The sequence below is a fragment of the Colletotrichum jinshuiense genome, chromosome 4 (genome assembly GCF_051148585.1).
Source record: "Colletotrichum jinshuiense chromosome 4, complete sequence".
Classification (NCBI taxonomy): Eukaryota; Fungi; Ascomycota; class Sordariomycetes; order Glomerellales; family Glomerellaceae; genus Colletotrichum; species Colletotrichum jinshuiense.
Window position 1 is genome coordinate 20,377 of NC_139311.1, and position 26,811 is coordinate 47,187.

Sequence of the window (26,811 nt, forward strand, 5' to 3'; positions counted from 1 at the left end):
GCGGATTACAGCCTTGGTTACGTTTCATCATCAACCATCGCATAGCACGACACTTTTTCAACAAAAGAAATTCTTCATATAACTTGCACGATAAGCGAGCCGGACAGACAAGCCTTCCTTGCATATGTAGCTATCTATATGAATATTCATACTGGTTTTCGTATTATATTCAACTTGTAACTATGGCAAAACAAATTTTTATATAACATTCATGCATACTCATGTACTGTCTCACGTGACTCCCGGCTACTGCAGTGAAGTAGGAGGAAACGATCGATGTAGCTATGTAGCTTAAAGACTTCTTAATCGCTCCCGTTTGACCTGTGCACTCTTATATGTCACCCTCTATAGCCTGTGGATCACACGAGAGGTCTATCCCGCCCTCAACTGACGGTCTAATATGTCCCTCACGCAGCCAGTTGCCGATACACTCAATCTTCTCAATGCTCCCAATCAGCAATCGTAGCTTATACCGTCTAACTGTACATCTAGCCCCCGAAAAGGTCCCGTCTGGCTCTGCTGATTCTACTGCTATAAATAGATATCGATAGCCATACGGCTAAGCCGTAGGTACGCTGTACAAACGTCCTTACTGCACTACCATTGAAGAGGCGTAGTACCCTCTACAAGTGGGGCAGGAGCCTCGAAGATAAAGCTACCGAAATCATCCTTGCCCCGTGTTCTCGCCATCTTCTTAACTCGTAGCCATCAGCGCATCTTTGAGAGCATCATATCCTCCTGAGCTGAAGGATGTTCTTCTACGCGATCTGGCCTACCTGCACGTAGATGACCCGGGCAGCAAGAAGAGCTTCAAGAAGACTTTTCACCTCATCAAGGGGGAATATGTCAAGCATCACGCCTACGACTGGTACTGCGACCTGTATATGGCAGGCGCGTTTGCTTACTTTAGTCTATGCCGATCAGCAAGCTTTACCCAGCTATCACCAAGCCGAACGCCCTCGGGCAGTTATACTTTGGTGTAGAAGCAGCTTCCGCTCATTATGCCTGGGTTTTAGGGGCCTTGGAAAGTGTCATTCAGGCTCATGTTCAATGCATTGCATCAAAGCAGCATGAACGATCTGCAACTTAACGGAAAGGGGTATCCGCCCTACGGAATGGCTATACAACTTTTGAAGACTGATTGTGTAAAAGATAAAGGCATATCTCTAAGTATTAATCCTCTACCGTTTTACCCTCTCCTGGCCGAGAAGCCAGAGGGTAGAAACAGGGACATTACAGGCCTACAGGCCCCTAAAGATAGCGGAAGCGGTCCTGGGCATAACCTTCTAGACCACTTATAACAGGAGACACAAGAGAACAAGCTTGCGTGGGGAGCTGCTTATGTCGCACTGGCCTTGGTTGAGTTCGTACTAGACAACTGGTACATTCTCGAAGCGGAAAAGGATGACCTGAAACCTTAGTGATTATAGAAAACAGATACAGCGATTTTAAATGGTCTTTTTTAAATTGACGTTACGCCTTTAAGGACATTGGTTTAGCTGCTAGGAAGATTAATTACTATACAGCTGGAATTAGAATTTATACTTGTAAAATTTTAACACGCCTTCTAGTCTCTATTTACTTTTTTAAAAACCTTTAAGTCTTAACCCTTTCTACCTGTATTAATATAACAGATTAAATGGAGTATATATAAACTTTAAGAATATAGACTTTAGGCCTAGTATTATTTAATTTTATATTCTAACATAATAGTAGCTTACTTTTATAATTCTAGTTATGGCTTTATAGGTGTAGATAGATGTATAGTGAAAGGATTTATACTGTTGATGCTACTTCTAGATTGTTGGCTTGTATGGTAGCCTTTAATGTCCCTATTGATGCTCTTTCTATTATCGTTTGTTCTTGCTATCTCAGGGGTTGTCGGATCTGTAGGACTTGTGGGAAACTGCGGCGACAGATTGTGCCTCAGATGCATTCGGCCAACATAATTGTCGGCCCCTCTAGATAAATGCCTGCGAGAGCCATGGCTGCCATATTTTGATGTACTGGAACACGACAGCAGTGGCCGCATAAGCGGTAAACACGCGCAGATGATTGCAGACGTCTGTTCGGCGATGGTCAGGAGAACCATCGGAACGCCACTGTAGTCTGGGTCATTCGTACTAAGACCTGATTGCACACTAACTATTCTCAGAATCGATATGGCGCTGGTACTACGGAGAAGTTTAGAATCCTCGACATCAAAGAGATCATAACTATTTGACATAACGTGGAGTCACTTACAAAATGCCAACTCCAAAGCTAGCAATCAAGCCGACTTTCTGCATTTTTGCAAGACGCAATTGTCCCACAAGAGCTATAGGCAATATGAAGACGATTATATCAGTAAGGAGAAGTGCGGCAGCGTTGACGTAGAAAAAAATCACGATTTTCTTTTCCCCAGGATTTGGGACGGTTTTCGGGTCCAGGAGGTTCCTAAATATAAGTCCACCCGAAATGAGCATCGCAGATGTGATGATAACCAAAATTCCCAGGAAAGTGTCGCAGAATAGTTGTATATTAGGGAGTGCAAATGCTCGGCGGTATTGCAAGAGGAATGTCGCTTTGACGATGGCGAAAGCGACTTGATATGTTAAGGCATTTGAGACGAGAAACTATGTCCATGTCAGCACAGGTTCAACGACCAATATCTTGAGAAGCATCTCACATGTGCGTCACGCTTCATCAGCGAGAGCGGAATCACCCAGGTGTGTAAACCAAGTCCTCCATATATCGCGTCTAGGTTGGAAGAACACTATTAGCCCCGTGTCAAGTTGCGAGTTCACACTCGCCACCATGAGCACTTACTGCATTGTACCAGAGCACATTGTGCAATAAGGAGGATCTTTCATTATAAATGAGCAAAGAAACACAAATTGGTGGGCTTTTTTGAACTAACAGAAGACCAAATAAACATTGTATCGTCCAGTTTCCATGCTCGCATAACATGGCCTCTAATATATACTCTGATTGCCATGAAGAGTGTGGCCACTGCTATACATGCTGATGTGACTCCGAAAATGAGGGAATGCCTGTTGCCCGTCGGATGGGACTCCATCGATGTCGCCCCTGGCGTGGCGAGGGGATTCGTTGTGTTGATCATCTTGACGTGATGACGGAGCCCTATAGCCAAACAGCGGACAGCGGTAGCGTGAATGAAAATGTCAGACAATGCAGGAAAGATATATGTGTTCCTGTTCGGCGATATGAGATTCGAATCAATATGCGAGGGTGTGTTTGGGGTCGAAATACATGCTGAAGAGAGGTGATATCGGCGGTATGGTATCGTTTCGGTCTTCGAATTGTGGTCGGAGCTGCTTCCGGCGTCAATAGGGCATTCCTTGGCTACTCAGAAATGAAAAAGAGTGATGAGGGAAAAAGTTGAGGTGCAGGAAAGACAGACGACTTTCCAAATGGGAGTCATGGGGCTATATTGGATTTGACGCTATCCGTCGGGCTGGCCGTGTTCGGGAACGTTTGTGTCTTGGTGTTGCGGCTGCGGCCAACAAATGAAAACATATGCGCCCGGGCCGGATGCGGTGTGAAAATGATGGTTCAAAACGCCACCAATGCCCAAAGTGCCTGCAGAGGACTGGCTGAGTAGCTGAGATGTGCACTTCAGAAGGTGGCGTTCCGATATACTGCTAAGGTGACAATCCTTTGTCCCAGATTGTTGGGTTCTCTTGTATCAGTTGAAATGGGGACGGTACTCATCACTGAAGCTGGACCCAGCTGTTTACGCGGGTTTAAGGGTCCATTCACCGTTGAAGTGAAAACACCCTTCGATCATAGAAGTCGGATGAACTTAACCGGCCGGGTTGACACCTCGTGCGGTCTGCCACAGCTAGCGGTCTCTGATCAATCGGGATAAGGAAAGTCTGTCAAGTGTGATTTTTCTTGGTCAACCAGTGGCGCGCTTTAGGATCGAGCGTCACCCCTAGGAACTGGACTACAACAATTGGAATGATATTCCGCACCCCAAGCTTCCTAAAATCTAGTCAAGGGCTCAGTCATTTAAGAGCAAATAAATCTTTAGTCATTAGCGACAGCGATAATCATAGGTGAGGCGTGTGTGAATTAGGGCCTGATCGGTTCGTTGCCAACGGCCAGTTGCCAATTGCCAAGGGACTTCCACCGCCAAGAATAGAGCCAGGCTAGGGGTATTCGTACCGCCAAATTCAGTGCTGTGGCAGCTTCTGACCGCCCGCCCGATCCGGCTGTTCGACGAAAGCAGCCTGTTGAATAGAGCTATCTCGTCAGCACGGAAAGATCAAAGGAAATAGGAAAGTATGGATAGACTGTCGTCTCCCACATCGTACAAACCTGATTTCTGACCCAAAATATTCAAATCAATATGGCCGATAATACTCTGTTTGTTGAAGACTCTACCCAGCCTGGTAGTGAGGGTGAAGAGGAGATTGTATGTGCTCCGGTTTCCTCTCGTACCACCAGCCCCGAAGAAGATATACCACCGAGCTCACAGTCGCCGCCGCCGCCGCCGCCGATTATACAGCGCCAGGGCACTCGAACCCCTGCCTCTAGAGGGTCTCAGACCCCTGGCCCTTCCACTGCTGGGTCAAGGGTGCCCTGGCCTCGAAAGGCACTTCGCCGATTCCTCCTGCTTTGCCGCGAGCAAGTAAACGACGGCGTGTTGGTGAATATGAGAGGTGGAGTGTTGAAAGAAGCAATGGGTAATATACTGCCGGCAATGAAGGAAATCCAACCTGGCCCACCGACGTATACGACGACAGCTCTGTGTAATAAGTACAGAGCCTTGCTCTGTGACTATCGGAAGGTCAAAACCCTGCTTCGATCTGGCGCTGGGTACAACAACGAGACTGGTATTATCACAACGTCAGAAGAGAGCTGGGAGGTTTTTATTGATAGGTATACTTACCTTCGAGCAATCAAACACAAGGGTTTCCCATATATCAACGAAATGGGAGAATTATGGCCAGACGAAGTATCAACAGGCGCCTATATTGTTGAGGCAAGCGAAGCAAATAATCCGCCAGTGGAAATCTCTGATGAAGAAGACGTTGGAGCTGCCGATAAACAACCTGTAGTTAGACGCCGAAAAAGACAACGTCAAGATCTCGACCCCGATTCGAACCCAACGCCTTCAGACTTACGATCAGGAGTTCCTTCTGATGCCAGCCCACAGCGGCGGAAGTTGACAAGGGCAGCAGAAGAGCGACTGGAAGCATTTACCTCACTTGGAGGTAGTATTGAACGTGGGTTAACGGGGTTAAGCAGCCTGGTTTCTGCAGTAATTATTCCTGCTGCTATTCCGGTTGTCGCTCCGCCTGCTGCTCCACGGGTTGGAGGATCTGACGATATTCTGGGCGCTGTTGACGACTTCCAACTGTTGTTTGGAGAGAAATTAGGTGACCGCGCAGTAGCAAAGATGGCCCGATTCTTTGCCCGAGGGCCACTTGACGCAGTTGCCTGGCTGGGAATTAAAACTGTAGGTGGAAAAGAGGAATTCCTACGTGAAGTTGGAATAATTGTTGAGCTATAGTTGGAAGGGTAGGTTGGAAGGTAGTTAGTTACTACAATAATTACTGGATTCCTCTGTATTATCACTTTCGCCAGCTTCTGTGGCAAGATATCTCTGCCGACCTTCCCACGCCCAAATTGCTGTATTGTGGCGTATTTCTCTTCCTTCCTTTCCACCAACAACTCGATCTGCCTGTATTGCTGCCTCCGCTAATATTTCCTTCTGCCGTACCGTCAGCGGCTCTTCTTCACCTAGGTAAGTGAAGTTGTGAAGAGCTGTAGCTGCGTATATAATTCTGATCTGACTAGAGTAGGAATATTCTGGCGGCGCTGCCCGCAGTATTTTCCACCTTCTCTTTACTCTACCAAACGCCTTCTCGACGGTAACGCGGTGACGCGAGTGGTATAGATTATACAGCTCTTTAGCAGTCTCTGGCGCACCTCCTTCTGCTGCTTCTTTTAGATGGTATCGTTCACCAGGAAACGGCGTTACAATCCCTCCACTACAGGCAAATCCAGCATCACCAAGGTAATACCTACCTTCTGGTATCTTGAACGTTCTGCTGACCGCTTGCTTCATTAGGGCTGCGTCGTTTACTGATCCCTCTGCGCCGGCAAGGATATATGTAAAAGTCCCATCGAATCGAACTGCTGCCAATACGTTCTGTGAAACAAAACCCTTCCGGTTGAAGAACCTCTTCTGCTGTCGAAGAGGAATATGGGCGGCAATAAGAGTGCCGTCAACTGCGCCGATACAACCAGTGAAGCAGCAATCCTTGGGCGATAATTCGATTGTTGGAGATACGTACGATTGCTCCGGCTGTTGTACAACTTCCTGGTGAAGTACAACCATCGCCCTAAGTACCTTATCGAATACAGCAGAGACAGTACTTTGAGATATCTGGAAGAGGTTGGCAGTATTCCGCTGGGTTTCTCCATGCCCAAGGATATACAGGAAGATCATAAGCTTCTGCTCAACGGTCTGGTTTCTGGTTGTATGGAGGTGATCTCCCTCCTTCAACCACTTCACCAGCCTATTGAATTCGGACTTCGTTAGGCGGAAAAGTTGAACGAATTGCGTATCAGCGCCGTCAAGAAGGTATTGAGCCCACAAAGCAGCGTGCTGTACTCCACCTGGATGGGTGGAATTAAGAGAGTCAGCGGAGAAGTCTTCCGCAATAGCTGCTACGCTGGCAGTAAGAATAAGGCTGGTGGCAGCAGCAGATATAGCCAGCAGCTGGGCTGCAAGTTGACGATATCTATCCATGGTGTTTTAACCTATTTCTGACTGGGTATACAGATTGACTGCTGGCTGTTGGCCGCTGGCCACTGGCCGCGTTCTTTCTGCTGCCAGAAAAGAGGGCAGAATCCTCACGATTAATGGAATCTTTGCCTATTGCGGCCTGTCTCAGCCACTGATTCAGAAAGGAACTTTGCATAACTCGAGCCCAGGAGAGGTCCTCGATTTTGGGTTAGGCTGACAGCTAAATCAGGGAAAGCGTCCCGGAAAAGAGTTTTCCGTTGTTTTTATGCATTGCTTATATCAGCTGGCAATTGGCAACTGGCCGTTGGCAACGAACCGATCAGGCCCTTATGTATGTAAAGCCAAAACATCATGAATCGCCTCCGATCATCTAATGCAGATCATACTCTATCCCTTTGTCTCAATGCTACTTTCATACCACGGAAAAGTCAACCCGAACGCCGATGCCATGAAATTGTGCAATTATACAGTAAATAAAATGAATAAAAAATCAGAGAGCAGGCTTGAACTTGGACCTGATACGCTCACCAAAGAGAAAGAAACAAGAGGAATGGGGATCAGGCCCACAGAGATGAAGCCCAACAAGCTGTTACCCCACCCTAGTCCAAGAGCGTTGTACATCTCTAAACCTCCAAGGGAAAGCAAAGCACCAGCCAAGGATCGTAGAACGGCTAATGCGGTGGTGACGGAGGCTGCGTAGCGAGGATATGTATCAAGGAGGTAGTTCTGGACGCACATCTTATTCCACAAAGTTCAGCGATGCAATTTGGGGAACAGTGCTGTTGGGACTTACCATAACACCCATAAGTCTGGTACTGAAAATTACAACGCCAAGCATGGGTACAATAAAGTGAACACCCTTCTCAGCAGTCCAGCTGTAGATGAAAAGACCAATGGGTAATACTGCATTGCAGGGCATAGTAAGGACAGGCCTGAGGCTCGCCTCAGGCCTGGATGCAAGACCTTTAGCCTTATTTCTAATGACAATGAAATCGGTAAGTACGCTGAAGGTAACAACGCCAATCATCATACTGATACCGGCAGGCAGGAAAGTGAGACTGATGGTCCCCTCGTTAAAACCATACTGGTCCTTATAGACAAAGGAAAATGTAGTAATAAGCAAGTAAAGAATACTGTAGGTAATGGCAATGTAGAGAGCCATGAGAGTTACGATGGGGGTGAGGAAAAGGAGCTTTAGGGGGCGAACTATAGCATGCCTGAATGTATCGCTTATTTTGGCTTCTGTCTGGAGCTTGCTTTGGAGGTTCTGGTTGCTGGTTTCTTTATGTACCCTTTCCGCCTTGCGCTTGAGAATAAGGGGGGCGAATGTTGAAGTATAGCGCTTAACAGTGGCCCAGCCACCGCCTTTTCTTATGTAGAATAATGGCAGCATGCCCATCTCCAGGTTTAAGCTGGTTAAGCAATATAAGTCAAGTTCACCAACACCTATATTTCAATAGCGAAAGTCTCCTTCATCATGAAACAGGAGAGAGGAATGAAAATTCCGCCCTATGCTTGAGTCAGTCGCTATTGTCAAGGGGAAAAATGGCAAATTATTCAACATACCACCATGGTAACTAGCCAGTACACCCATATCTACCCAGCACCCTTGTTAAGGTAGCCACCAGCAACGGGTCTGATACGGGGTCCAAGAAGAGGACCAAGATCCCAGGCGGACATGGCACGGCCGTGTAGCTCGACAGGCATGATGTCTGCGATACTTCCACTTCCGATGGTGATGGGAACAGCACCCGCCAAGCCCATGAGGAAGCGGAAGGCCACCATCATAGCCATGTTCTGAGACAGGGCGACGCCAACGGTGAATATGGTCAAGAGGATATTGCCCCAGATGTAGAGACGTGTGTGACCAAAACTTCACTCATAGGGGTGATGATGAGGGGACGGAAAGCAAAGCCAAGAATGTAGACGGAGACGACGAAGGCTGCTACGGTTGCAGAGGTCTTGCCGAACTCCACCATGATCTTGGGGATGCCCGGCGCAAACATTGAAGAGCCCTATAGGAGAAGATTAGTGCTGGGGAAAAAGGAATACCTACCGCTACGGTGTTACGGTCAGATATCCGACAGTGGTGTTTTCTACTAAAAGGGCGTTGTGGTTGATACTCTTACTGTAGTCGTTCGTGCTGTAAATCGTTATGGTGTACCTGGGGGTCTATATGCGTATAGTGATTATCATACATCAATTGAGGGCTAGTAGTGGGTTCACTAATGTAGGATATAGAGAGTCATTTAAAGATGAGTTATAAAGTTGATTGCTAAAGAGCTATAGAAGTCTAATCTCAAGCTCTCTTAAGTTCATCCTATATATAAGTCCCTAATTACTCCTTAGAGTAATTTAGTGATTATTACTATAGATATTCTATAATCGCTTATAGATCTACTTTATAAGCGTTTATATATATTAAGCTATAATCGCTTATAGATTCTCTACTTAACTAATTATTATCTTTATTTTATCTATATATAACTTATACTATAGTTCTTTTATATCTAAGTGAGCCCTGCTTACTTTCTATGCTTATATCCTGTTTAGCTGCTAGTTTCTCTATAGAGTATACTCTACTTTAATATATTTCTGATAGGTTGTAACACTTTAATAGGTATAAGACGTAATAACTATAATTAGATAAATTACTTTCTTTAGCTTTTTAGCAATTAACTCGTAATTTATTTTTATATAAATCTTAATATCTCTCTTTAGTAGTATTACTGGTATAACAATCTTATTAGATATATAACTAATCACTATACCTTCTAAAGTCTAGACCTAGTATAACAACTTACGGTATGTATAACCACTTTTCTCAGTATTAACTTTAACGCTCTCTTAGTAGAAAACCTATCTAACTATAACACTAGCCTATTCTAAGCTTTTGCAGCGCTTTCTCCTTTAGGTAGATCTTGAGTGAGAACCTTCAGCTTCTTGCAAATTGCTTCAACCTTATTCTGTATCCCCTGAAGAATGGCTTGCGCGGCATCTTGATCCGTAGGGAGAGGAGGCAGGAACCTGTGGCTCATATCTAAACGAGATTGCGACAACCAGGCCCTTGTTTTCGGGTGCGAGTTCCAGCACAATTCGTTTAAGGATGTTTTTAGCTGTATAACCGGAAGGTCTTCAGTCGCGTTCGGGAACGAAACAACTCGGCAGAACTTGTTCTTGGTATCGTTGTCGGGGTACGAGGCCTCGACATGCGCAATGAACGCAGAGCTAAAGACTTGCTGGAACTGGTAGACAGGCTGGAGCCTGATCTTGTCGTCCTGGAATATATCTGTTTCGGGGGAGTTGGCGATACAATTTGCAGTGCAGTCGATGTACAGGGAATCAGAATTGGGGGTGTAACTGCCGTGCTCGAGGAACACCTCATCCCGAGTGATGCGACGGATGCGGCCGTGACGGATGATGCTCTTGATTCTCCTGAGCTGTTCAAGCTCGGCCACCGAAAGTATAGCGGCGTGATACATCGTAGGCCAGACCTTGTCGTCCAACTGGAGCAGCTGACCGCAAGCCACGAGACGCTTCAACAGATCGTCGATGGATGAAGCAGCCAGGATGCATTCAAATGTGGCGGCTCTAACTGCGAGGAAATTCTCGCCCTGTTCTCCTGGTTGGAAATTCCCGCGGTTCATGAAGAGGGAGTCCCGCGGGACGACCCAAGTGATGTTGTCCGGGTCGATATCGTTGGCCAGCAAATAAAGTATAACATCGATACCAGTCTTGCCGCCACCTACGATAGTGTAGTTTGCATGAGGTCGATTCGCGTTCGGCACGTTGTTGGGTGCAACAATCTCTACGCCTTCGGCAACTTCGTAGGGAGGCGGGCGCATCGATGGAACTTGGACATTCATGTAGGTAGAATCTACAATACGAGTCTCCTTCCCTACTTGATAGGTCTTGCCGGTCAGGATGGAATGGAATTCCTGCCCGCCAGTGTATTCATGCTTGGGAAAGTAGGTGACACGCCCGGACGGGAGAAAAGTTTGGTACATGACGGAGTCATAGTAAGCACGAATTTCATCCCGAGACGCGAGTTCGTAGTGGCCCTTGTTCCAACCCACTTTGTCGACCAGGTTTTGGCCGAGATTTTTGGAGTTAACTCCGTAGGCCACGGAAGGTTGGTGGAGGCGAACGAAAGGGTACGCCACAGTCCAATGACCACTAGGGCGAGAATAGCGATCGACAATGACAATGGTTTTTTCGGTGTCGGAGAGAATCGTGTCAGCGAATGCCATTCCCATGGCACCCGCGCCAATGACTAGATAGTCAACGTTAAGAGTTTCAGGCATGTTGAAGTGATTTTGCGTAATTGAGCGGACGATTGCGAGGTTTTGAGGTTGTGAGGTTGTGAAATTGTGATGGCATGACTTTGTGAGGATTGACGAGAGCTCCTTGAATGAACCCTTCCCTTTATACACATTCAATATCAGACTCTATTTCTGTGACATCTACGCGTCAACGACATTCGGATCAAATTGCATAATCAATCACGGAAAGTTAAAAACTGAGAAACAAATGTAGGGATTTAGACAGGATCTCTAAAAGCTGTATTCTGTGACATAAGTAAGCCGTGCGCAAGGCCAAAGTCTCCACTCCTGAGTGGATTAAAAGGATTCCCATGAGCCTAGAAGGGGAGTGATCGGCGTCCTCCCAATGATTAGTGATATACTGGCCGACGGCACTTTATAAACCACCCCGACCGAAGACCCGCTATAATAGCTGGCTGCTAACTGCTTATCTATATTCTAGTGTCACAAGCAGGTCAAGGCAAGCAACTGCACCACAGAGTAAAAAGTTTCAGTAATGATGCACCTGCAACATTATCACTTGTTCTGCACTACATAGCTACACCGGCCAGCACACCAACTGGTTGGGTTGTAACATCTAGGTGATTAATTAAATAGCGCCACTTGGTGGGCCCTTTACGCTGCATGGTATCTACTTTATGCCCTCAGTATTTGCCAACTGTCTTATTATAATAGCCCTACCATGCGTTTAGGCCATTCCATCCATGAATGCCAATAGGCACCTAGGAGTTTGTCAACCACCTTAACAATGTCCCGTCCCCACTGATAAAAGAACCAATATTCCTCCAAGCCGTGTATCAGGACAGCAAAGTATGCAAACAACACTAGCGCATGCGGCTGGCGCTGGTATAATCGCATAAAGTACTCCTCTGATGCAAAGTGTATAAACAAAATTGGCCTATACCAGCCCCTTTCATCTCCACGCTGCTTCCTCCTCTGCTGTTTCATACGCTGAGTCTGCAATGAATGCATGTAACACTTCTTAAGTACACCTAATGCTTGATCATAGATGTGTCCATCGACGCTGTGTAGCCATATGCCCTCCAGATGGCGGAAGCGCTCTGCCTCGGCAAACGGAAGGCCGTCTGGGTCAAGCTCCTTCCAATTATCGAGGCTCAGCAACAGTGCCAAGGGTCCCTTACGTATATCATCATAAAAGGGGTGAAGCACGGCCTGGACTCCGCGGATCATCGGGATGTAGTTGATGCCAAGGATATCGGAAACACGTGAGGCAAAATCGATCTGGTCATCCTGTTTTCTGAGCAAACTTATTACGCACATGGCGTTCAAGACTGAGCAGCCGAATAAAGCATGGCAATTTTCGATGCTGATGTTGTGGGTTGCCTCGCGAAATCCTTCCAGGGAGATGTCGTAGTGTCGGACTGCATCCAGATTGTGCTGCTCTCTAGTGGCCGTGTTGGTGTATGCAAGGTGTAGAGAAGACAAACTGAGGATGGCGTGCATGACGAATGGGTATTGCAAGGCGATTCGAGGCAAGGTGTCCTGCCAGCAATGATCGATATGGGGCGAATTGGCCATTGTGAGGCTGGTAGAAAGTGTCCAGTGATGCAATAAGCCTAGATCAGTGGTGCTGAATGCCTCGGTTGAAGCCACCTCCGGCTGGATGAAGTAGCACTGCGCGGAAAGAGATGCCGTCGAGGATGAACAAGCAGACTCCTCCTCGGCAGATGAAGTCGAACTCGCCTGACCAGTGCTTTGAGCAGCACTGGGTGATGGCGCAAGATCACTGGAGACTGCTCTAGACCCAGAAGCTTCTCTTGGATATACACAGGATATCTTGTATCGGGTACAAGCATTACAGCTAGGCCTCTCTTCGGTACACTAACATTTGATGCTTAGCAGACCTGGGACGACCGAAACAGTGGAAACAGAGACAAACCCAGAGCACTGGGTTGCTTAATTCCAAACCCGGATGTAAGAAACCTGTCTAAAGCACAGTTTTGAAAAAAAAAAGAACGAATGCCGGGGTAAACCATACCTTGACCCGACGTCTTCTGCATTCAGCACAGCCAAACTTCGACTTTGTGTGTGCCTTTCGACGTGGAGGCAACGTATTCCTTAACGGCATTTCTACCGGTATATTGCACTGTTTACGAGTAAATACTGTCAGTCAGGGTTTTCCGTCTTGTTTTCTGTGGTTGACGTGGTGTTAAGTGAGACGAGGAACGAGGAACGCGAAAAACTTAAATGAATTGGTAAGCGAAGTACGCGGGACACGAACGATCCGATTGGATGAAGCTGAACAAAGAGTCAGTGCAGATCTCTACTTCATCAATCAGACCATAGATTCCGAGCTTGGACGGGGCCGGAGTGTACTCGGCGATCGCGTTGGCCCTAGCTTTTGCCTGGTTAAGGTGGAGATACAGCTCGTAATAGTCATTTTTGTTAGCAAAACTATTCCCATGCGTTGACTAAAGTCATTCTGCGGAAGATGAGTGGATTATGAGAATCATGTAGTTTAAATGCACTTGGTTGCCTGACCTTTCCTGAAATAAAGATCCTCATCCTTCGCATTTGTCCTTGACGTCTACAGAACCTCAAGGGTAACCTTGAAGTTTGATTTTTATGAGAAGCCAACCCTGTCACAATATTGTTTCCTGCTTCGGTTTTCGCCATGTTCACGATTCCGACCGTCGCAACTTTAGGTGTACTCCTACAGTTTGCAGTTGGAAGTATCCTCGAGATCTCACCTGCTTACCTTAACGGAAGCGTGCATGTCGAGACGCTCTCCGCCCCCGGCAATCTAGATGGACCCAAAATCCAAAGCTCTGCAAACCGCTCTTCATTCGACTTTTGGTACTTCGGCGCCGTATCATCTTCCAACAATGCAGGAGTAATCATCACGTTCTTCAACTCGGCCGAACTTGGGAATGAAAGCCCTCTCTCGGTCCAAGTCTCCGGCTCTTTCCCCAATGGAACTCTCTTTAGTGGCGAAGCCTTGGCCACAAGCAACGCAGTCATCAGTAACTGTTCAGGGGGCATTAGCGGCGTTTGGGGTGGCACTGGGGCTAGCTTTCGGGGGGCCGACCTACACAAGCCCAACGTTGAGTATGACATACTCCTAGACATGCCCAGCATTGGCATCAAGGGCACTGTGGCGCTTAAGTCCGTGAGTTAGGCTCCAATTCTCTCAGTTGTTATTCTCAGTTGATTGACTATCTGAAGCGCGCACCGGCTCGTTACCCGTGCGACTTCAACGTCCCTGGTGTAGACCAAGAATTGCTTCCTAACCTCTCCTGGTCTAATGCTCTCCCCGATGCTGAGGCAACAGTCAACCTGAATATTAACGGGACATCAATTGACTTCAGTGGCGGAATTGGCTACCACGACAAGAACTGGGGCGACGCACCCGTCTACACTAACGCCAGGTCCTGGGACTGGGGCCACGCGCGTTTCGGCCCCTTTTCAGTCGTCTGGTTCGACATCCTCGATCGCAGCAACTCTGAGCACCTCTACGCCTTCGTCGCCAAGAATGGAAAGCCTGTTCTGCTAAGCTGTGCCGATTCAGCCTTGCAAGTGCGTCAATGGGGGGGAGAAGCAGCGTTTCCGCCAACTTCAGGACTGGGACACGTGGACGGGCTGACAGCTCGCTTTACTCTCGAAGATGGAGAAATGCTAATCGTTAACGTGACTACGGATCTATTGATCGAAAACTTGGGAGGTGGTGTATTTACCCGAGCAATTGGATCCGTTAAAGGGGGTATTATGGGCCAGGGGACCTTTGAAGGGCGTGCAATGTATGATGAGAACATCTTTGGGTAGTCTCTTATATTATTAAGAGATCGTGAAGATTAATGCACTGGGTATCAGGAGGTCCATATACAGCATTTGAAGCGAAATGTCCTGTGGTCTTAGGTATCACTTGGGGACATATAATACTTGGTGGGAGACATAGAGTGATAGATTAATAGAAGGGGTTAGGATCGATCGTCTAATAACCTGACAAGTTCCTAAGGGAGCCCTAATAACTTACCTAAAAATAGTTTATGTGCAATTTTTTGGCTTGTTGTACTCGTTTCTATTTTATTTTACAATTGTTTGCTACCTAAATTGTAAAGAAAGATGTCTAAAATTATTAGTGGAATGTATTTATCTGGAATCACTCTTGGATTTAAACTGGCCTCACTTTTTTGCCATAAAATCGATAACAGTTAAGCTAAAGATTTACACAACATGACGTTATATCTAAGCACATACGTTAATATCATTGCACTGTAATTACAGGAGATCTTAGAATAGCACTTAGCTAGTGTATCGGGCCTTTGTTTCCTCCCTAACACCTGCGTATGACCCGCTACCACCACCTTCATCATAAGAAAATCTAGGCATCGAAATCTAGGCACCGAGTCCTATCTGGTGGTCGCATTTTACTTTCCCTTTCCCCTTTTGTGATACAGCGATAGGTATACTAAATACCATACATAATAGAGTAAGTAAAGTTACAATGAGATTGGTAGATAAATTGGGTCTTTAAATACAACGGGAGGCTTCTCATCAGAGGAAGATACAGGTGATTGAACGTCACCCCCAACTCTAAATGTTGGAACTTCACAGGTTTATGTGTCTGCTCACCGACAGGGTATTCATAAATAAACTAAATAGTCGTGTTCTTTGCGGTCAAAACTAGTTAGAATTTGCGTTTACAGTATATCAATTGAGAGCATCGTATGGCTGCCGCGGCACGGCTCACCAATGTCCGAACGCGGCTTCGCTCCAGCCGCCGCTTATGTCACGACAGCGCCGGGAATGCCTGCCTGCCGACGCATCTTGGTGCAAGAACCAACTCAGCGTCAAAGATATCAAGACAACCCAGCAATTCTGTTGCTTTGCCTACTCTCAGGGATTTCGTCCTCTCTATGTTAACGCCCATCTACAAGCAGCAATAGCCTTGATAGGCCAGAATAGACACTTGACATATACGCAACGTTCTGTCGGCATATACAGACTTAGAGTTGTAGCACGATAGTTGCACAATATTTTCAGTTCTTATATTTGGGCGCAAGCCTAAGTCTAGTCTCCTGACACAATTCGAGCGTGCAGATTTGCTATTAGGTCGTAATATCCATGGTATAGCGCGAAGAACGGGGTCGAGTGTGCCCACCATTCATTCCAAGGTTTACGGATTGTGTTAGGCATAGACCCAACCTCTAGGCTTCACGGTTACGGTCAGTAGGCGCTTCCCCTGACGGTCATCAGGGCCGTGTCTAAGGCAGAAGCACTTTAATTACGTCGAACCCGTATGGAGAATGCACAACAGACACAGATGCCTCAAAGCAGACATATTGTTCCAGGTCCTCGCGCAGACACCCCGGGGCAGTGTCAAGTCCATCACGGACGATAACCCAAGCAAGAATAACACATGACTGCCCAGTCAACCAGAAAAACCTGCTTATGAGAGCCGCAAGCTTCTCTTATGGCAAACATTACCTGTGTTACAGTATTATCAGCACCCTCATCCCATGGCCATTAGACTTTTCTTTTCCTCCACCTGATGACCCCAGCGTGAAGCGCAACCTCCACCACGTTAGCATGCCAGTCCACATTAAACCCGTTACATCTGTCGTTGTCTCTCATGGGAAGCTTCTACTCTCATACTTTCACAGGGAATTCAGTGCATTGGTCCGTCTCGTAGTTGCACTGCCTTCGCAGACCATCTAGTGGGTCGAGCAAAGTGGTCAGATGACGTGTGGCGGGCGGTTTTGGATCGGAAAGTGGCTGCGTGTTGCTTCGCATGGCTGCACGTGTCAGTCTTGTAGACGGGGAAAGAAGAACGCTTAGATAAACATACTCTGACATCCAAGCTCACCCTCAGCCTTGAAACACACATCCCATCGGTGCCTTCACCCAGGCCCCGAGGGTCTATAGATGCAAAAAGCTGTTTGAGATTTCAACAATTGCTCCGGTTTTCAAAGTGATGGTTTGAGGCAACGGGACCAGATCCAGCGCCGGTTCGGGAAGGGTGAGTTCATGTTCTGCATGTTCCAGCCGACCCATTCTTTTTGTGAAAAAGAAGACTGCCAGTCTCAGCGAGGTACCTGTACTTCACCCTGACTTTTGCCTGTCGGGAATGTACTTAGCAGCGTTTTGCTGTCAAAGAGTGCTCCAAACGTTGTCGTCAGCATGAACTGTGGGTACCTGCCCTCTTGTCACCCGGTCACGACACGCATCTGCCCCACAGGGGCAGATGCATCGCACCTTCCTGAAGGCATAGAAGGCCGGCTGGTCTAGGGGTCACTGTATCATTTGAGTTTACCAAGAGAATAGTAGAAATACGGGTTTCAATGGTTCGAATCCCATGCAAGTCAGTAATTATATTGTTGAATTCCTTAGCCAGAATACGGGCAGGCTGTCAGACCGCGGTATGCGGCAGCAGTCGGGCCTGGAGATTGTACCTCCGGGCTGCCTACTGCGATTTTCCCATTTTCTATCTCACTGACGTTTGCTCTTTCATCCTTCACACGCAGAACTCGCATCACTATTAACGACATCGCCAAGTTATAAAGGCTGGCTAGGTTTGGCGACTGAACAGCTTTTCAGCTATCTCCAACTACTACGTTTTCCCAGACGTCCGCTTTGCATCCAAGCTGCATCGTCCAAGTTCATACCGATCGCGATGCAAACCAATCTCCGTCTACTTCATCAATCTAGTGGGGGGCAACACGAAACGATACAAGACGGAACACCGTGTTGCGCATCCAAGAACAATACCATCGTCATCTCAAGCCACTCCTCGACAGCAAGAGTTGGAGAGTTTCAATCCTGCGAGTCTTCTTGTCCAGCGGCCTAATAATGGCAACTTGGCTCGAGTTGTCGTTTCCAATCCTGAGAGATTGGGAAAGAAGCGTCGGTTGTTGTCGGGCGTTTGGAAACATAGTCGGCCATTTGAGTTGTAGACAGGCTTGCATATAATAAGCTGGAAGATCGAGAACATAGTCACCAAGATATGCCACCAGGAGCAAAGCAGAAATTCAAATCCATCTTCTCCTCTGCGACGGTATGCATCGTGCCCCTTGGCCGTGCACGTACGTTTTCCGCCTAAAACAAGGACTCCACCCCGTCCGAATAGTTATTACCTTTTCTTGGCTACATTCAGAAGCCGAGTATAACTTCGGCCGGAAAGAGTTGCCGACTTAGATAAATAGGAAATACATCTCCTTTGAAGACTACAATTGACTTTTAGAGATTTTTCTAATACCTGATTAGGAAACACTCTTTTACAGTTGTGACTATAGCTCGTATCTAGTCTTAACTCTTCTCGTCGTGCCTAAGCCAGGCTTAGGCAGAGGCTCAGACGAAAACTTGACTTTTTCACTTATAAGTTATCGTTCACTAGTCCTTCCTGATATCACGTGACTTTTGTAGTTCTTCCGCACCGATTGGGTTGAACCTAATCCCCGAGTTCTTACGTATATAAAGGCTGCCGCCATTATGCTTGTTTACTTATTGGGTCGTAACACCTGCCCGCGCCAACGCTTTAACAGCACCGTGACAACAACGTCCACAAACAGGCTTTATCATAAACAGTATAGTATATGGCCTTATTCTTACAGAGTCACCCCCTTTAGTTTTTTAAATGTGTCAGCTAGAGAAATTCGTTGATGAAGACACTGGAGCATCCACTAAAGTCGCCGGCCGAAACCCCGCACGGAGAAAGCATCGTTCCAAGACGTTTACTGGTTGCTGGACCTGTCGGGCGAGACATGTCAAGTGCGACGAGGATCGCCCAGTCTGTCACCGATGCACTGACGCCAAAATTGATTGCCAGGGTTATGGAGTAAGGCTTCAGTGGGATTCTGGGCGAGCACCAGCAGCGCGCCGTACCCTTAGGAGCGGAGGCACTATTGCTATTGGCAGCCTGCGAGATACAGACGAAGACGTTGTGGGCAACGTTGTCGGCTCACCAAAACACTCAGACCTGGCCGAAATTTCCAGTTCTGGAACTTCGAGAAGAACAACAACAATAACGGCAATAGAGAATATCGCCAGTGGCTCCAACTCGGCGAGGAATCGCACACGCAATAGATCTTTTTCGTCCACTTCATCACAACCCATTCAAAATCAATCCTTCGCAGCTTCGGAAAATACGGATTCATATCTTCCATTTTACGAGCCCAACCTTACAACTTTAGATTCGACTGAAGATGCAGATTTGTGCAATAGGTATTCTGTAGAGATCGCTCAACTCCCAGTTGCTGTGGTAGAGCGAACTGTCTCTGTAGACATACATGGACCACACCAGACACTACATCACAACATGGTATTAAGCGACGGGGCTCCTGGCAATGGCGGAGATAAAATCTCGACTATCAGCGACAACGCCAGAATCCCCCAAGTCACTGATTCCAGCCCAGGTAGCTCCGGTGGAGCTTCACACGGTCTTGCCACAAAATATCTGAATACTTTGCCCGATATCACACATCAAAGACAAATACTTGAGTTTTGGAGTGTGCACTTCTGTGACATGATCCTGCCTCTTGCCGGGTCATTCAACCCCCTCAGAGAAGTTTTTACGCCAATCGCTTTAGAGGGTACACGAGCTACGCCTGGAAGCTCCTCGGCAGCTATGGCGGTTTTTCATCTCCTCTGCACAGCTTCTGCGTTTCAATTGTTCCGAACGAAAACGGACAAAGTTGAGAGAGATATTTTCTCCAAGCTCGCAATATACCATCAAAACGAGGGCCTTTCTCATCTTAGACGGAACCTTTTGACAAATCAACGAGAAGAGTACGTGCCTCTGCTGGTTGCCGTTACCCTGTGCATCATCAACGAAACCATGTCAGTAAGCAATCCGTCGTGGCGAGTCCACTTTGATGGTGCCATCGGCTGGGTCAAGACTGTCGAGCCCGAGTTTTGGACACGCTCGGAAACTTCCTGCGTTGTATACCAAATGTTTGCTGGCTTAGCGATTCTGGGCCTATCGCCGTTCGAGTTGGATCGGAAGGGCAATATTCGCGAGCCCATTATCATTTTTCAGTGTCCAAAGGAGTTGTACTGTTTGGACCGAATCTATGGGATTCCTTACGCGAGTCTCAAAACCATCAATGATATAGACCGACTCTCTTCTGGGTTGGGTGCTCAGGAGCAGGCAAGATATAATACTCGAGACCTAGATATTCTGGAAATGGAGATGTATCTTGATGTTCCAGGGACATCAACCTCTGTTCGAGGGGGTCAAAAAGACCTTTTGATATATCATCTGAACTACTCATTCCATTACGCCACCATTATTTACTTCAAGCGCACATTGAGAAAGGATTTGGTCTCAGAAGTGCAGTCACTGGTCGAAAAGTCTCTCTATCATCTCGAAGCGTCAATACTTTGCGACCCCCGCTCATATTGTCCCGCATTATGGACAGCGGTGATCACCGCCTTCGAAATTTCTAATGAGTCACTTCGAAAGCGCTTCATCATTCTGATTGATAAATTTTCGAAAAAGACGGATTTTGACATTTGGGACAGAGTCCGACGCACTGTCATCAGCCTTTGGGCGGCGCGTGACAATGGGAATGGCACTAGCGATTTGACATGGCAAGATTTCTTACGCTTGGAGCCTAGCTTGGTATTGATGCTTGTGTAGTTGGGCGTTTGCAGTTTGCGTCGGTTTGGTTGCTGCTCGGGATCATAAACAACGAACAGCCTAGGCCCTAGGAAATACTTGTAGTCGTGCCATGTCGGCTTTATCCTGCAATATCACGGTCATTTTGGCATTGCTTCATCATTTATCTCTTGGTTACGGGCGTTGTCGACACCAGACCAGCACCCACTGCCATTTCTCCTGGAACGCAGATCGCCTTAAGAGGCTTTGAAAACAGTCTCATGCCACACATATTCAACTCAGTTCAACAGCTTTTGCTAATTATGTAAATGGTTTACTTATTGAAAAGCATAAGCATATTCATGTTATAACAAGGACGGCTACATACCAAACAATATTATTGTCTTTGCTATATGAGTCGCACATTGTCATGGTGTCTACGTTAGTTTAGTGTAAGTCAGAGTATGCAGGAACGCTATCTATCCTGTCATCTAGCTATTCCTTCCTCGCCTTCCCCAAAACCTTACTTTTAGAAGCATCATCGAACTCAGTGCGTCTACAACGGAGCTCACGTTAACATCAGAATCAAATTCCAAAGCTTTTGCTTTCTTACATTCAGTAATGAATTTGCACCCACACCACGCAATTAAAATAAACCTTACTTTTATTAGGCGCACAAAACAATAGGTTATCTTCAGTAGTTTAGTAGTGGTCATGTTCATCTCATTCTATTACATTTTGGGCATTTCGTGTCTCACTTTTTAACTTCGGGTTCCCATCGCGTCGACAAACCCTTTCCAATGAACGACAGTAAGCACACCTTGCCCCACTCCCGTAAGGAGGTCAAGTCCGCAGCTCATTCTCGGAAATTTCCGAATCAGTTTTAATATCTTGCTAGGAAAACCGAGTTTGCAAGGCCACGGCGTAGTAAGTCCGTTGCCACGGAAGTTGTTTCATGCAGCATCTGTCATCATTAATGACTTCGACGACAGATGAGTCTTGGCTCTCGCTGTCAGCTTCTCAATATGGTTAAGTGCGGCCAGCGCATTGACCACATCTCCTCGGCCGACGACCGCTTCAAGATTTTGTCCCAACTTTGTGGCACTAACTGTTACTTGTTCGTTGATTTCCAAGCATCTCTGTGATTTTTGATTTTAAATTTACGTAAAGGTGTAAGATGTATGGGCAGCCAGTATTTAGTCAACTGGGTCAGAAATCCCACCAGGGTGGAAAACTACTTAAGACGTTCATTTCCTTGTTGGTAGTTATTGTACAGGTGATTGTATGCCAAACACCAAAGTAGACCTCCGGCACTCTAATTACTTTCCGCCTTTCAATCTCGCCCAGATCTATTTCTCTGATCAACATCACACTACTCGAAAAGATATTCATTATGGTTCATATAGCCATTGCTGGTTCGGGTGATTTGGCTCGGTACATCTGCGAAGAGAGCACCAAAGCCGGCCACCTTGTCACGGTCCTGACACGAAGTCGTAAGGCACAGTTCGACGCCGATAGAGTCAACCAACGTATTACCGATTACACCCTCAAATCCGTGACAGATGCAATTGCGGATTGCGATGTTCTTATATCGACGATTCTGGATTACTCGTCCACTTTGATCGACGTCCACTTGACTTTGATCCAAGCGTGCCAGCTGAGCCCTAAGTGCAAACGGTTCATCCCCTCCGAATACGCAGGCAATATCGAAGACTACCCCGAACAGCCAGCATTCTACTACCACAACCATGAGCCTATCCGTCAGGCCCTCAGGGATCAGAAGGATATTGAATGGACCTTGGTATCAGTCGGTTGGCTCATCGACTACACTGTGCCGACCAAGAACCGTCATCTCAAAGACATTGGTGAGGCTTTCCCAGTGAACCTGGCAGATCGCAAGCTCGTGATTCCAGGCACCGGCACAGACTTGGTGTCTTTCACCTGGGCTCGTGACGTGGCCAAAGGGCTGGCAGTTTTGGTCAATGCGCCTACGTGGGATGACTATACCTACATCGCTGGCGAGGCAATGTGCTGGAATGATGTTGCGGATGCCGTCAAGCGAACTTATGGCCAAGACTTCGACACCGAATATAGATCGCACGATCAGCTTGCCAAGACTATCAAGGATTCCAATGACGAGTATGCGGTCCTCGTCGCTGAGTATCAAATCTTTTCGCTCGGCCCGGCTGCCTTGCTTCCTGAAGACAGGGTGTTGACCCAGCGGCAGAAGTATTTCCAGAGGATCAAGTTCCGGAAAATGCAGGATGGCCTCCGCGAGCTTGACAACGATGGGGATATCATTGTATAAGATGGTCTACATCGGCTATAGTTTGTGGTTACGAGATGGTTATCCGTTCATTACGGATATTTCAGCTTCAAGCAATTTGCATCATTATTAACATCCTATGCAACCATGCTCCGAGTGCTTTCTGTGTTAGGTGTTATATCAGGAATATGTGGCTCGTCCAAGATGACGGCCGACAATAATGGCTGCTTGAGTGTGAATAGCGGTTTCCCGGCATGTAATTGCCTGAGTGATGATTGTAAAGGCATGTGACTTTTGACTCAGATTGAAAATTTCCGCTTAGTCAAATGCAATGTAAGAGTTCTCTTTCTCTCTCTCTCTCTGTGTGTGTGTGTGTGTGCCTGAGTACCCGGGGCAGCCAAAAACCACAAAGACATTTTGCTATAGTGCCTCACTTTCCCCCACGGAGCTTCGCTATATCTGTAAGATGAGTGCCGCACGTGTTCCGCCGCCGCCGCCAATAAATATAGTTATCTCGCTAGGCTGCAAGGGAACTCAAGCGGATTAAATTAAATGCGACACAACTCCCTGCCAAATTCTCCTATTGCCAGCTATTAATTAACTGCGAAGCACTAACGCTGCGACTGTCAACGCTTTCCACACCATTGACTTGTTAAAGTCATATGTTCGATAGGTTTTGTAACTGGAGTTTCTGGTAAAGCAATACTACTAGAACTCAATGGTGCTTTTAGAATCACCAACACTACTTGTTTTATCAGTGTAGAAGTTCTCTGGGATTAGAGCGTGAAAACACAAGGTTTCCCAATCCGAAATATGCCCAGGTCCTAAGTCCTCGTTTAGAACGGGTCCAATAATCCCGATATTTGCAACAACAAAAAAACACCATGGTTAAAATATTCCATAGATGCTTATCAAGTCATACCAATGAAAAATTTGCTTTCTTATGGGAGAGCGACATAGGACTACGTCCAAGTTGGGCGACCGATGGGGTAGAACACAATTATTACACCTCGTTGTGGCCTGCCCAAATAGGAAACGGTCATGGTTTGCGGAGTTGGCTCCCCACTTCCAAGCCCTCCGCTCACAACTCCACTCTTGGTGTCCCCACACTCTGAGTCGGTTAGCCAGAACTGTTCACAAGATGTGCCACATCGGCATATGTGCATCGTTTATTGATTCTTACCGCAGTGTTTAGCTTCCTCTGTGTCATCGATTACAAACCATAGAGATTCACTCATTAAATTGCCCTTTGGAATTTTAAATCCACGACTCATTTATCGCCATTCTGTCACGGCAGTTGAAGGTGATGTGGATGCCGGTTTGCTTCGCCTGCTCAACACATAACCCACCCGGGAAAAAGGAAAAATTGAAAATAAACAACTCGGCTTCGTATCTTCGATGCTCTGAAATATTGTGCCCGAGACTTCAAACCCCTGTTGTCTAAATTGGGAGTTTATCGAAGCCCAAGGCTTGGTTATGGGGAAATTGTTGTCTTGTGGCAGCGGGGGTGCCTACCATGGCAGAGATATCTTGTTATATGCACTAATGAGTCTTTGCTGGGTGCTGCAGAGGTTCACTCCGAAATGTGTATGCTAACCCCAGCTTAATAACTAGGACATCCAACTTGGCCGCAATTGAATTGATGCAACATTATCCAGATAACAGCATAGAGTTGTCTAAATTGACCGACATCAGTATATCAATTCCCCGCGGTGAGCGTAGTCTGTTTTGATTGGTCTGACTTTCACTTGTGACTTTTGCGCCACGCCACGTCAGCATATGCAACCTAGCAATTGATGGGGACATGTTCTCCCGAGATAAGCTTGGTTCCCCGCTTGGCTTCAAGATTTCGCCGACTGAACGACAGCGTACTAAACCGGCATGGCAAAAAGCCTTCTACAAGCATTTCATTATTTAGATTCAATCGGATTTCCGGGGCAACTTTCTGGAGCAACGAAACGCCAAGGCAGCATATGCGCCAGTTTCATTACTTCGAAATGAATAATGGACAGCCCTATTTAAGCCAAACCACTATTCCATACCAGGCTTTAGATCCCAATATTGGAGAGATCCGCCTCATTGAGGTGCAACCCCTTAAAGCAAACGAATTCGGAACAGACGGATCAAGCTATGGATCCCAATCATTGGTTAGTTGCCATTTGAAGCATGCTAGTCTCAATCAGTGGCATTGCTACACAGCGCTATCCTACGCGTGGGGAGACCCGAAAGTCACCAGCCAGATCCTCATAGATGGCCAACCTGTGCAAGTCACCACAAACCTGGAATCGGCTTTAAGGCACTTAGCAACTCAGCCCTGGGACAATGAAGATTCAGGTCTCTCTGTTTGGGTTGACGCAGTGTGCATTAATCAGCAAGACGAAGCCGAGAGAGCGCAGCAAGTTTCCCAGATGAAAGAAATCTTTACACATGCAACTCAGACGGCCATCTGGCTAGGTCCTGCAAGCGGAGACAGCGCTCTTGCGATTGATACCATGCACACAATGAGCAAAACGGCAAACTTGGAAAGCTTTTTGTTCCCCTCATGGTCTACGTTTCCGTTCGCCGAGGCTGCGTCCCATCCAGTGGTGACTGAGGTCCAGAATATTCTCGACCAAGTTCTTACAGGGCTTTGTCTTCACGACTCTGCAAGGTTGAAATCAATTACATCTCTATTTGAGAGACCGTGGTTCAGTCGTGTTTGGGTGATACAAGAGCGCGTTCTATCATCCAACTGCGTTGTCTGCTGCGGCAACGATTGGATATCGTGGAATAAGTTCTTTGAGGGTTTTTGGCTGCTTTGTGGTCTGCGCGACTACCTCAATATTATTGGCAGTGGCACTGGGAGGCGGGATAGCTCAGCTCTCGCAAGCTACCTCACAACAGCTTTGGATAGAGTGACTCCCGTGGCATTCACACAGCCTGCCTCTCCATTGTTGATACTTTTTTCCCTCCTTTCTAGGATGGCAATCAAAGCTCAACTCCAAGCTTCAGATAGACGAGACTACGTATTCTCACTCTTGGGTTTAATCGACTCGCACCAGAGCCCATCGATCCTGGTTAATTACACCAAGGACTGGTTAACGGTCCAAACGGAAGTCGCCGAAGCCTGTTTGACCTACTATGGGCCAGTAATATTATCATTCGCTGGAACACCTCAATATGCAGAAAGTCACATTCTGACACTGCAAAACGCACCGTCATGGGCGCCTGACTGGTCATCCAAGCAGTTGCCTCAACCACTACACATACCCTCCGTATTTATAGTTCGAGGCTGCAACAGAGAACGAGCATACTCCGCTTCTGCAAGTTTTACCCAGAACCTCTCGGGTGCATTTTCTGTAGATCGTAGTCTATCGCTTTGGGCATTTCTTCTGGATGATGTGTCAGCAGTAGGAAAACCATTCTCTGAAGTGGAAGACTATGCAGGCGACACAGCACGAGTCAATTCATTAGCATCCTGGCTACAAGATTTCGATACAATCTTGCCCTGTCCTAACGGAATTTACAAAACCCCAGATGAGGTCACCGAGGCATTATGGAGGACTCCCATTGCAGACCGCGCGTTCCCGTATAACTGGGAAACCGAAAGAGCATCCAAGCAGGTATTCTCGGCATACAAGGCTCTAAAAGAAGGCGACCCTTCTAAAGGTAGCAAGTACTCAAACATCGCCAGCATCAAACTCTACAGGAGACGGCCGTTTAGGTCCGCAAAAGGCTATATTGGGATTGGACCACTAGCAATGTGTGAAGGCGACTTGGTATGGATTGTTCCCGGTGCTGACATTCCTTTCCTATTTCGCCGGGCAAGAAACGGGAACTTCTTGGTTATTGGTGAGGCATATGTTCATGGCATTATGGATGGTGAGCTTCACTATCTGCTGCGCTCAATTGGGCTGCAGCGAAT

At 46.9% G+C, this 26,811-nt stretch overlaps 4 protein-coding genes across 4 annotated transcripts; 2 read left to right on the forward strand and 2 right to left on the reverse strand.

The window, feature by feature from the left end:
- Positions 1-8,359: 8,359 nt before the first annotated feature.
- Positions 8,360-11,067, reverse strand: EsH8_IV_000005 (uncharacterized protein; the record flags this gene model as incomplete). Its single annotated transcript, XM_083264895.1, has 3 exons — positions 8,360-8,636; positions 8,735-8,778; positions 9,889-11,067. The coding sequence occupies 3 exons, from the start codon at positions 11,065-11,067 to the stop codon at positions 8,360-8,362; spliced, it is 1,500 nt and encodes a 499-aa protein (XP_083123790.1).
- Positions 11,068-11,751: 684 nt separating this feature from the next.
- Positions 11,752-12,624, reverse strand: EsH8_IV_000006 (uncharacterized protein; the record flags this gene model as incomplete). The annotated part of the gene is made up of 1 exon (XM_083264896.1): positions 11,752-12,624. The coding sequence occupies one exon, from the start codon at positions 12,622-12,624 to the stop codon at positions 11,752-11,754; it is 873 nt and encodes a 290-aa protein (XP_083123791.1).
- Positions 12,625-13,720: 1,096 nt separating this feature from the next.
- EsH8_IV_000007 (uncharacterized protein) lies at positions 13,721-14,725 on the forward strand (the record flags this gene model as incomplete). Its single annotated transcript, XM_083264897.1, has 3 exons — positions 13,721-14,215; positions 14,272-14,622; positions 14,711-14,725. The coding sequence occupies 3 exons, from the start codon at positions 13,721-13,723 to the stop codon at positions 14,723-14,725; spliced, it is 861 nt and encodes a 286-aa protein (XP_083123792.1).
- A 7,309-nt stretch (positions 14,726-22,034) lies between these two features.
- EsH8_IV_000008 (uncharacterized protein) lies at positions 22,035-22,949 on the forward strand (the record flags this gene model as incomplete). The annotated part of the gene is made up of 1 exon (XM_083264898.1): positions 22,035-22,949. The coding sequence occupies one exon, from the start codon at positions 22,035-22,037 to the stop codon at positions 22,947-22,949; it is 915 nt and encodes a 304-aa protein (XP_083123793.1).
- Between the last annotated feature and the right edge of the window lie 3,862 nt (positions 22,950-26,811).